General features: G+C 39.5%; 1 protein-coding gene across 1 annotated transcript in view; it reads right to left on the reverse strand.

Moving 5' to 3' along the window:
• The window catches only part of phax (phosphorylated adaptor for RNA export), a 35,359-nt gene that overhangs the window by 6,254 nt on the left and 15,933 nt on the right, over positions 1-13,172 (reverse strand). The window contains exon 4 of the mRNA XM_079804747.1: positions 10,906-10,989. Within this exon, the coding sequence (XP_079660873.1) occupies positions 10,906-10,989 (84 nt within the window). The remainder of the gene's footprint in view (positions 1-10,905; positions 10,990-13,172) is intronic.

Here is a 13,172-nt window from a genome sequence, read left to right on the forward strand (position 1 = left end):
AATTTGAATGAAAATACATCGTATGTATATCAGATATCTGATCTATTTTTAGTGGCATTCAGTGTGTAAGGATTTGACTGTTCATAGATTAGGTCAGTTCTCTTGCGCTGCTGCTTCACTAGCATCGTCTGCATCGGGATTTAACGCAGTTTGAGCCAGCGTCTCGCATTTATAAGACTCTGGGTCTGTGTCTACAGACAATTCACCCTCCTCCACTTCAGGTGAAGGTGGGGGAGAATGGCCGCTCTGTTGCAAAGCTGGCGTCACTCCAGTCATTCTCCATCTTTGCGACTCGCGAGTCAGACAGCTGTCAATCACTCCGTCACTGCGGGTCTCAGGTGCACACCCTGCGCTCAGCCCCGCCCTCGGTTCGTCCCCTCCGTCTCCGCTGGGCTCTGCCCACTTTTCCAGCATTTTTCAAAAATTGCCAGTGGGTGGAGTTAAGCTCTGAGCAGGGGTTTAGTTACCCTTAAAGTAGGCTATAAGGCATTTTCCTTGCCATTAATGCTTAATAACACTCCTATACCTATCTCCGATGCGGTGGCCGGGACATAAACCTACCAACATCCATGGCATAATTTTTGGAATGACTTATCGAATATTGCTGAACTACTGCACAATGTTTCAAACGAATGGACAATTCTGAACAAAGACTTCATTTTGGTGAGTGATTCGTTAAATGTCTCTAACATGACTGTTGCAGCTCGGCAAGTTCTCTCATGTGAGATGTTAAGCGCACAAACTGAATTTGGCTTCTCAGCGAGCGCTTAAGTTGTTTTTCTTCTGCAATGGCCTATGTTTTTAAGATTTTTTTGTGGCTCTAACCAAAGTAAACTTTTTGCTTTAAAGAAATTTTTTGTTAAATGTTTTAAAGAAACTGAAAAATTGTCACACTTCGTTGTAAATTGAGAACTGTTTATTCTTAATGATTGTTCCTTGCAATTGTATGGCTTACTAGGTTTCATTAGAGCTTGTTAATCTTGAATATAACTTTGTTAATAAAATAAAAGTATTGAAAGAAATCTTCATAATCATTTTTAATATGGCAATACTGTCAAACAGATATTCTAACAATAAACAAAAAACATATGCTCCAATTTTGGTTAAAATGTAAAGTTTATGTATTTGCACAGCAGGATACTTAGTTACCAAAAAAGTATGTTAAGAATCGTTTTGGGAATCGGATCGTTACTCCCAGAATCTGAATCGGATCGAATCGTTAAGTGCCTTAAGATTCCCACCCCTAGCACTGAGTTTAAATGGTTAGTTCACCCAAAAATGAAAATTAGCCCATGATTTATTCACCCTCAAGTCATCCTTGGTGTATATGACATTCTTCTTTCAGATGAATAAAATCAGTTATATTAAAAATGTCCTGGCTCTTCCAAGCTTTATAATGGCAGTGAATTGTTGCACTTTTATGGACTTCAAAAACGAAGCATCTATCCATCATATAACTGCTCCACACGGCTCCAGGGGGGTTAATAAAGGCCTTCGGAAGTGAAGCGATGCGTTTGTGCAAGTAAAATATCCATATTTAAAACTTTAGCGTAAAATATCTAGCTACCCGCCAGATAGGAAAAAAACATAACTGGTGTGCAATGTCGTCAGATGTAGCGTAAGAATTTTGAACTGTGAGAGAGGCACTACACTTTTTCTGCTAAAAAAGTTTTAAACATGGATATTTTTCTTACACAAATGCATCGCTTCGCTTCAGAAGGCCTTTATTAACCCCCCGGAGCCGTGTGGAAGTTATATGATGGATAGATGCACTTTTATGGCCTTCAAAAACTAAGCAACAATTCACTGCCATTATAAAGCTTGGAAGAGGCAGGACATGTTTAATATAACTCTGATTTTATCCGTCTGAAAGAAGAATGTCATATAGACATAGGGTGACTTGAGGGTGAGTAAATCATGGGCTAATTTTCATTTTTGGGTGAACTAACCCTTTAAGTTGGGATGCAAATGTTTAAATAACCACATTTGTAGAAGTGTTTGAAATATTAAAATATTCTGACTGTGACCAAGTTGGGACTGGACAGCCATTGCCTTCTGTTTTTTTATTTGCTCATTAAAATTTACCATTTGTTCTTTCATAATATCATACATTTGGAGATCATGGTAACCCAGGTAAAACCATGCATCGCTCTTCACTACCACAGTAAAAAAAAAAAAAAAAAAAAAATGTTCTCTACCTATGGCATTTGTTTGATCTGATGATTCATCAGAGAGACAGTAGTCCATATTTTACCTAGTGAACAGGTTTTTGGCCAAAAAGGCATGAAAGGGTAACTTACTAAGCTTTCTTATAGACTACTTTTGATGTTACATCAACCATATTTTTTCCACATTTGACCCATTGAACATATTTCTAGCCAAAGCGTTCTGAAACTATCTATACATAATTATGACTCCATGTTTCATCAGCGAGACGGTAGTTCATATTTGACCTATTGAACATGTTTTTGGCCAAAGAGTCCTCGAGCTTAATCTTTCTATACATGCTCAGTGACTCCAGATATTACATTAGCCAGATAATATTACATATTTGACTACTGAAAATATATCTGGTGGAAGAGTCTATGAACTTGAACTTTCTATACATACTCATTGACTCCTCCTGGATGTTACAAGAGCCATACAGTATTCCAAATTTGACCTACTGAAATTTCTGGCCTATGAGTCCTCGATCTTGAAACTTTCTATATATGCTCATTCACACCTTCTGATGCTTCATCAGCCATACATTGGTCCTTTTTTGACCTACGGAACTATTTTTGGCAGAAGAGTCTTTGATCTTAAAATGTCTATATACATGCTCATTGACTCTTTCTGGTGTTATAAGAGCCAGTATTTCAAATTCCATGATCTTGAAAACTCTGATGTAACATAGGACCGATGATCCCTCGATCTTGATGTTTCATCAGCGAGACAGTAGTCCATATTTGACCAAGTGAACATGTTTCATTAATATATGAAAACCTGAAAACTCTTCAACCTGCCGTTTTGCAGCAGAATTTCTCCAATTACTCGACTGTTTTAATCTGACACAACTTGTCGATGCCCCCACTCATAACAGGGGTCACACTCTCGATCTAGTCATTACAAACTCTGTTTCTCTCAGCAATCTTCTGGTGTATGATCTGGGAGTTTCTGATCATAAGGTCATCTCCATGAAGATGTCTTCACTATCCAGCCTCATCAAGCCCAAACGCCAAATCTGCTTCAGAAATCTGAAAAACATCAACCTAGAGACTATGGCATCCGATCTCCAGCATCTCCTTTCTGTAAACTGTCTACCACTCATGGATTCAGTGGACTATTACAATAACACCCTCAGAAGCATTCTGGATCTTCATGCCCCGGTAAAAACCAGAACAGTCACTTTCACCCGATCAGCACCCTGGTTTACCAGTGAACTACGAAAAATGAAGACAGCTGGGCGTGCCATTGAGAGGAGATTCAAAACCACAGGTCTCACTGTGCACAAGCTTGCTTTTCGGGAACACCGAAAGGACTATTCAAAGTCACTTATGGAGGCACGGTCAACTTACTATTCAAACCTCATCAGAAATAGTCCCGGAAACTCCAAACAGCTGTTCTCCACCATAAACCATCTACTCAAACCACAAACCCCCTCACTTACAGAAACTACAGAAGAGCACTGTAATAATTTCCTGGACTTTTTCAAAACAAAAATAGACTCAATTCACTCTACCTTTCCTGGATCCTCACCACTATCCACCCTGACTATGCACTCACAGCCTGTAATTTCGGAGCCCCTACATCGCTTTCCAGAAATCTCACAGCAAGAGGTTGAGACGATAATTAAAAAGATGAAACCTACCACCTGTGCCCTCGACCCTTTTCCTTCAGCTCTAGTGAAAGTAAACACCTCTGTCCTAAGTCCTCTGATTACCACAATAATAAACAACTCCCTCCAGTCTGGCAATGTTCCATCTGCCCTAAAAACTGCCATAATCAGACCACTTCTCAAAAAACCCACCCTTGACCCAGATGTGCTTGCAAATTATAGGCCCATTTCCAATCTCCCATTCCTCTCCAAAGTACTGGAAAAAGTTGTAGCTTCCCACCTCCAGGATCATCTCAAATACAACAATCTTTTCGAAAAATTTCAGTCTGGCTTCCGCTCTGCACACAGTACGGAAACGGCCCTGGTTAGAGTCACAAATGACCTACGGATGACAGCTGATGCAGGTTCACCATCCCTCCTCATTCTCCTCGATCTGTCTGCTGCATTCGATACAGTGGATCATGGTATACTCCTTAACCGGTTGCATCAAACCACTGGACTCACTGGCACTGCTCTTAACTGGTTTAAATCGTACCTCACTAGCAGAACAGAGTACATTTCACTTGGAAGTGCAAGGTCCCGGCAACACACAGTTACCTGCGGGGTTCCTCAGGGGTCAGTCCTTGGCCCCATTCTCTTCATCATTTACATCCTCCCCCTCGGCCATGTCATTAGCCGCTATGGAGTCTCATTTCACTGCTATGCTGATGACACACAACTGTACATGAAATCAGAAACACACAACTCCATTTCAACAACAACATCTCCGTCTTCAACACTCACCGCCTGTCTGGAGGAGATAAGGATGTGGATGAAGCGCAACTTCCTCCAGTTAAACAGCTCTAAAACTGAGGCAATTCTTGTTGGCACTCCACATCAAACCCAGTCTTCCTCCATAACTGGTATAACACTCTCTGGTCATGACGTTCCCCTCTCCACAACTGTCACCAATCTTGGTGTAAGATTTGATCCACAACTCAGCTTTGAAGCCCATATCAAAAACCTCTGCAAAACATCTTTCTACCATCTCAGAAACATTGCAAAACTCCGTCCAACGCTATCCTTAGCAGATGCTGAAAAACTGGTCCACGCCTTTGTCTCCTCCAGACTGGATTACTGTAACGCACTTCTCACCGGGATCCCTAACAAAAGCTTGCAGAGACTGCAGTACGTTCAGAATAGTGCTGCTAGGATCCTGATGAGAGTTCGAAAATACGATCACATCACACCCATTCTCCATTCACTTCACTGGCTTCCTGTTACCGCCAGGATTGACTATAAGGTCTCCCTTCTAACCCACCAGTGCATCTATGGAAATGCCCCCCCCTATCTGAAAGAACTACTCACACCTTCAACTACAACTCGATCAACAAATTCAAACCGCCTCCTTCTCCCCAAGACAAAGCTCAGCACTATGGGTGATCGGGCTTTCTGTTCTGCCGCTCCTCGGATTTGGAATGCCCTCCCCGACCATCTGAGGGCACCTCAAACTACTGAGACTTTTAAAAAAGGACTAAAAACATTTCTTTTTAGGAGAACTTATGACTTTTAACCATTCAATCTATTAGTATTTTATCCTTCTTAAATGATCTTAACTGTAGCACTTTGAGATTTGTTCCAAATGTAAAGTGCAGTACAAATAAAATTTATTATTATTATTATTATTATATTAATAATAATAATAATAATAATATCATATCATCATCATCATCATGTAATCGCCTAATCAGTTTCCGATTTCAACCATGGAAAGACTTCAATAAAACAGCTTGTAAACAAGATGTCACGTAACATTAAATATACCTCAGAAATGACATTCAATGTTAGGGGTGTAACAGATCGCAGTTGATCCGTACGGATCACGACCCACGGTTCGGCACGCACGTGACCCGCCGATTTATTGCGCGTTTTTTAAACTTGTGGATTAATCTGAATTGTTAAACGATCGCAGACTAGAAGACAGTTTTTCTGCCGAGATTGCTTTTTAAGTGATCTTGTTCGTTTAAACTTGTTAAACACACGTGTTCACATGAACAGGGCATGTTAATCAGTCAACAGTGGCTAGCGGAGAAGTAGAAGAACTTGAAAAGCCTCCCTCATCATTCAAATCGCATGTATGGGAGCATTTTGGCTTCCCCGTAAAATATAATGATGGCGGAAGAAGGGTGGTGGACAAAACTGTAATAGTATGTAGGCACTGTGGCACGAGAAAGCCGTATGAAAGTGGCGCATACATCGAGCATGGCCCCTGCTGACGCCTGTTTCACACATACTCTGTTTGCAGTGCGTAAGCGGTGCATATTTTTTCTGTACCCATGTTAACGGAGACAGCTTTCACACTGCACGGGGCTTCGGTCCGTCAGTGCGTTCCATGAGCGCATAGCCATACAGCTGTGCTGCGATCGTTTCCGCACAGAGTCTATTTTTTGATGTGCTGGCGCTTAAAGTGACAGCGCATCCGCATTAAAACAAACATGTATCGATGCGAAAATGTAGCAATTCCCCCACAGATGCATATAATGTAAAGTCTTCTGTTTCAAAGTCAACACATGGCTTTTTGCCTCGAGTAAAGCAAGGAAAACGGCCTTTAAGTAAACAAGGAGAAATAATGGAGAGCACCTGTCCTTTCTTGGAGGTGGAAAAACAAAGTTCTTTATGACCTGCAGGATTTCTTGTAAAAAGATTTGAAAACGAAATAAAAGACGAGAGTCGGTTTTTGTCTATCGTAAGTTTTAATTTAAAATGTTTGTTATTTTAACATAGTCTATTGTCTGTTTTGCAACTTGCATGAGCAAATATAAAGTAATGAATTCAATAAAACGTTTAAGTGTAGCGTGTTTAAACATGATATCTATAAAATAGTGTATAGGCCTACAATAATAATAATAATAATAATAATAAGTTTAATTTATATAGCGCCTTTCCCAAGCTCAAGGACGCTTCACAATAACAGTAAGTAACAAGCAGTTTACACATAGACGGACAGTGGACATTTGCCCAGTCCAAGTAATGAGCGATTGCAGTTGCAAATCGCACTACATATGCAATACAACATGAAAAACAAAGGCAACAAACATTAATTACAGACAGCATGGTGGGCAGTTTGAGTAAAGATGCAACAGATTATTGGTAGTCAGTTAACATTGTGATTGTGTTATGTCAAGTTAACATATTCATGACTGATAATACTGATTAAACAAATGTGTTTTAAGTTTACTTTTAAAATCATTTAACGTGGTTGTTGTCCTGAGAGCCAGGGGGAGAGAGTTCCATAGCTTAGGGGCTGTAACAAAGAAAGACCTGCCACCCATAGATGATAGGCGAAATCTCCGCTCACAGAGGAGTTCACAGCCAGAAGATCGGAGAGTTCGAGGGGGAATATAAGGAGAAAGTAATTCAGAGAGATAGGCTGGAGCAAGACCATTGAGTGACTTAAAGGTAAGCAGAAGAATTTTGTAAGTGATACGGGATAACACGGGTAGCCAGTGCAGTTTGAACAGAATTGGAGTGATATGGGCAGTTTTTTTAGTGTGAGTTAGCAGTCTTGCGGCTGAGTTTTGGATATATTGCAAACGTGAGATAGAGTGTGCTGGTAGTCCAGAAAAAAGAACATTACAGTAGTCGAGGCGAGATGTGATGAACGCGTGGACTAGTGCTTCAGCGTCTTTTGGGCTGACATAGGGGCGGAGTTTGGCAATACGGCGCAGATGAAAAAAGGACGCTTTACAAAGTTGGCTAATGTAAGCGTCGAACGTCAGTGAAGGATCAAGAATGATACCCAAATTTTTGACAGTGGCAGATGGAATTATTGATGTAGCTTCAAGGTCAAGTCTGGGAATATCACTTATATTCTTTGTTAGAGATGGAGGGCCAATGATTAATATTTCTGTTTTAGTCAGATTCAGACTGAGAAAGTTGGAGTTGAGCCAGGTCTTTAACTCATTTACACATGATGATAGTGATGTGGTCTGGTAAATATAATCCGGTCGGCAAGCAGTATATATCTGGATATCGTCGGCATAGCAGTGATATTGAAAACCATGGCGGCGAATAATTTGTCCGAGAGGCAAAATGTAAATAATAAATAGTAACGGGCCAAGAACTGAACCCTGTGGAACACCTTGTTTGAGAGTGACAGTGGGAGATTTGTAATTGTGCATAGTGATGTAGTATTTCCTATCTGTTAGATAGGAGGAAAACCAGGATAATGCAGCCCCTGAGATACCAATCTCTGATAGGCGCATTAGTAGGACTTTATGACAGACAGTGTCAAAAGCTGAGCTGAGGTCGAGTAGTAGAAGTAAGGAAATGTTTCCCGAGTCACCAGCGAGTAAGAGGTCGTTGATAACCCTTGCTAATGCAGTTTCAGTACTGTGGTTTTGGCGAAAACCAGACTGAAATAAATCAAAACTATTGTTGAGAGATAGATATGACTGCAATTGAGTGGCGACAACCTTTTCCATGATTTTTGAGACATACGGTAAATTGGAGATTGGGCGGTAGTTAGCGTATTCAGTTGGGTCCAGATTAGTTTTTTTAAGAATAGGAGTAACTGCAGCCGTCTTTAGTGAGACTGGAACAGAGGCAGAGAGAATAGACATGTTTACAAGATGTGATATAGGTGCAGAAATGGCAGAGTTACAGTGTTTCAGAAGTGTTGTAGGTGCAGGATCCAGCCGGCAAGAAGAAGAATTGGATTTCTGTATCATTTCACTAATCAAGATGGGATTGGTCAACATAAAGTTATTAAGTGTTTTTGTCTGAGCTTGCTCACAACTAGAAGTGGTCGGTTCATCACTAAAAGTCCCACGTAAAGCATCCAGTTTCCCCTGAAAGTGGTGCAGAAAAGAACAGCACAAGTCGTCAGATTCTTGTAGACAGGCATTGTGCACGGGTGCCTGAACAAGCTTATTTACAATGCTGAATAGTGATTTAGGCCTGTTGTTTGCGTTATTGATTAAATTAGCGATATAAGAAGAGTGAGCTGTATTTAAGGCGGTTTTGTAAAGCGTAATATGGTCCGAAAATGCTTGGAAGTGTACAGTTAGATTGGTTTTCCGAAAGAGACGTTCCAGCTGTCTGCCTCTTGCTTTCATAGCCCGTAGCTCAGCATTAAACCACGGCGAAGAGTGGGACAAGGGAACAGACCTAGTCTTAATTGGAGCATGCTCATCCAAAACATCAGCAATGGCAGAATGGTACAAATCAAATATTTTGGATGGACAGGTGGAATCAAAAACATCAGAAATAGCAGAAGAAGTAATCGATGCGGCAAACATGCTAGCATTAATAACATTGATCTTACGATAAGAGATGTTAATATTGTCAGTACATTTAGTTGGACAGATTAGTGTAAAATCAAGGGTAATAAGCTTGTGATCAGAGATAGGAGTCACCAGACCATTGATGGAGATGTCATTCAAGCCAGATGTACAAACTAAGTCAAGTGTGTGGCCGTGAGTATGAGTTGGGAAGTTAACATTCTGATAAAGTTCAAAGCAGTCCAGAACAGTCATTAACTGAGTCCTATTAGAGGAGGGAATATCAACGTGAATGTTAAAGTCACCAAGCAAGATGACCGTGGATGATGAATCACAGGCTAGCGTTAGTAGTTCACTTAGTTCAGAGAAAAAATCGTTTTGCTGTTTGGGTGGTCTATAAATCAGGATGATTGTAAGGGGACTGTTAGAGGAACTACAAATAGAATTGCAATGCTGACAAGTGTGAGAGGTCTAGCTCTCCCCTGAGAATGTTGACATCCTAATCTTACAAAAAAAGTTAAAAAAAAGTCATTATAAGCTCAGGCCCATTTTCAAGTCTCAGGTTGTTTTTTTACATGTTACACTTTAACAACTGAGTAAAATTTGATTTATTCAGATGGTTATTTATTTATTTTAGTTAAAACCATATAGGTTATTTTTGTTAACACCAAAAGTTCCTTGTTAACCTATAAACCATATAGGTTATGTTAACACCAAAAGTTTTCATGTAATAAATGGAAAGCAAATAAAAATTCTCCTCCCCCTTTTATTCTGATCCGAAAAATTATCCGATCCGTGACTCATGATCCGTAGTGTGATCCGAACCGTGAGTTTTGTGATCCGTTACACCACTACTAGCCTATAACCTTTTTCCTTTGTGCCTCACTGCTATTTAACTATGAAGAAAAAGAGTACAGATGCACAAGAATTAATAAAGCTTTAGTTGCTAAAAATTTGTCTTTCGTTACAACAGTTTTTTCTAATATAACGGCCTTACGTTTGCGTTTAATGCATCCTTTGTGGCAGCCGTGAAACCGTGGCATGAAATGGACTGATGATGCAACTACTTATTCGTTTGTCATTTTTTTGAAGCGTGAGCCTCCCCTTTATATTGAAAGCCCTTTATGTCTATGACTCTGCTCACAATAAGCACTGTTAGAATTAAATTAAGAAAATAAGCATTTCTTAACTTCTGTTTCTCACCAGTGTCATTTTTGCTGTCTATTTTGTTATTGAGAAGAAAGCGCACTGGAGAGAGGACATTTACATATTCATCTAAATAGCAGTGTCGGGATGTTCGTTAACAGTTTAAATCACTGAGAAGGCATTTCAAACTTCTTTTTACCCTCAAGCAAATGATGAAAAAGAACTTTACGCTTTTATACACTTGTGAGTATATCACAAGATGAATTAACTCATTTTCTCCACACTCCTTTTCAATTTCTTCTCCTTCGTTCTCAACTTTAATGATTACTGTGCATTCATGTATGAGGCTCACAATGTCATTAACACAGTATTTGAACTTCATAGCCATATACCTATTGCTTATTTCAGATTATCAAACCAGCATATGATTCTGGGTTGAGCGAGCGGCCCTGAGTAGACTGAGTGAGCGGTGCAAAGCAGAATGTTCATTCTGAGACTGCTGGCCTGGCACAGCAGCAGCTGTTGTGTTCTGAGTACACGTGATTGTGGTCTGTCACCGTTGGAATTATTAGAATTGTATCATTTGAGAGTTTTGAGTTGGTGTATAAAAAATAAAAAAAACCCTGATGAAAACTCAGCTGCTTTATATTTGTCCACCCAAACACTTCAGTGATGACTAACCTTCACCTGCCCATCAGAGATACTGGGTGTGTTCTTCAGTAAGTTCAGATACACTCCACCAGGTGTACGTCTCCTACTGCCATCCTGCAGGAAAAAAAAAAAAAAAAAAACATTGAGTAAATATTAATCTAATATAACTGATTATATTCAACATGTTTAAAAAATAGATGTGTATGAACAATCACAACTGCACAACACTTCTCAGTTTGAATGAAGTTTAAATTAAAATACATAATTCTGACCGATAAAAGGCACTTAAAACATCGTTACAAAGTCCATCTCACCACAGTGACTCTACAATAATCTTACGATGCGACGACAATAGTTTTTGTGCGCAAAAAAAAATCAAAATAACACCTTTTTCCAACTTGTTACTGCCTTCCGTGTGTGCCTCCACGACGCATGCGCGAGAATATGACGCAGATCCGGCGTTCGGACAGATGACCCAGAAGCGATTTGTTTACAATCAGAGGAAGACGCGCGTGTCTAAGCTGTTGGATTCTACATTGATCGTGCTTTAGGTCTCGGCGTAGTGCTCAAAATGGGGCTTAAGTGTGTATTTCATGGATTCCCGAACCCCGACGCTACGTCATATTCTCGCGCATGCGTCGTGGAGGCACACGCGGAAGGCAATAACAAGCTGGATAAAAGGTGTTATTTTGATTTTTTTTTTGCGCACAAAAACTATTGTCGTCGCATCGTAAGATTATTGTAGAGTCACTGTGGTGAGATGGACTTTGTAACGACATTTTAAGTGCCTTTTATCGGTCTTGGGAGTATAAGTGTACTGAATGCCAATGGAGGCCTATCTGAAGCCTTTCTCAGCCATCAGCTTTCAACAAAAATATCTTCATTTGTGTTCCGAATATGAACGGAGGTCTTACGGGTGTCAAACGACATAAGGGTGAGTAATTAATGACAGAATTTTCATTTTTGGGTGAACTAACCCTTTAAACATTCTTTCCAACTTCTTATTTGTATATTCAAAAATATTTAAAACAATCAACATTTTTTAATGCAGTTGTAATTTTTCAGTGTAAATTATTTAATCTGATTGGTAACAGCCCTACAGTGTCTTATTCTAATTTAATTTATAGATCAAATTTAAGAATATAAACTGAAAGCTGAAGCATAGCCTATATTTAATAAGATTATGAGAAAAAAATGCCCTTTATAAAAAGGTAAAAATATCAAAGATATGCAGATTTAAATATGTCAAAGCTGATTGAACACTGTTGAGAATATTTCTTCAGAATAAATTATATTTACAACACACACAAAAATCCGGACAAGCACGTGAACAGGCTAAATGTAGAGAAGAAAAAAAAAGCGGCTGGTAAAAAGTCACTGTGGCAGGTGGATTTTTAAATCCACCTGCCACAGTGGCTGGTGGTCAAAAAAGTTAATTTCAGGCCCTGCCCGCAACCCTGCACCGGCTGAACACTATTCAACCAGACTGACTAAGACACGCGAGTGAGAAGAGGTGGTGTGTTTCAAACTGTCAACTCTCCGTCAGAGAAGAGAGAACGCACAGCTGGTATCAGTGTATCGATACTGCAGAAGAGGAGGAGCAATGCAGATATTTCAGTATTGATACATATCAAAATATGAATATTTTTGACAACATTAGAACAGAGTTAGACTAATATATACATTTTATGGATTAACCAGTTCTAATAGTTCTAACAGTACAAATACAAAGATACAAATTTAATACGTTTTTCCATGCTTATTTACATGTTTAGTTATCCTTTAAGAAATTGAGACTGTGCAACACTTCAGTTTACCTTTGGATTAATTGTTTTTCAAATTATAAATGACAAAGATTAAAAATCACAAGGTAAGACTTGGCTATATTTTTATTGTTCGTTGTTAATTTATATAACAGCACTTTTCCAATAGGTGATGAATGTGCGCTCAGATGCGTCACGCATGTATATAATGCTGGCATGGCGTGTTTAAAGATTAATGGTGATATTTGCTGCTGGAGCACATATTAATAGGGAATGAGGAATGAATAGAGGTGGTGTTTGATGTGGTCATGTAGGGTAATAAAAAGAACATAATCGGCAATTGTCATAGCAAAATTTATTTAGTTTATTTAGCAAAAGTAATTTTTTGCCACTTAAATGGACCATTCCTGTTTAGAACAGCTTTAGGTCTTACCAATTTGAACATCCATGCGATTTGAAACCATTTGGCACCTGCACTCTTTGGATGTGAGCAGTGGTTCCCAACCTGGGGTCCACGCCCCCATTAGGGGGTGG

Source organism: Gobio gobio (genome assembly GCF_949357685.1).
Source record: "Gobio gobio genome assembly, chromosome: 22".
In the NCBI taxonomy this organism is placed as follows: Eukaryota; Metazoa; Chordata; class Actinopteri; order Cypriniformes; family Gobionidae; genus Gobio; species Gobio gobio.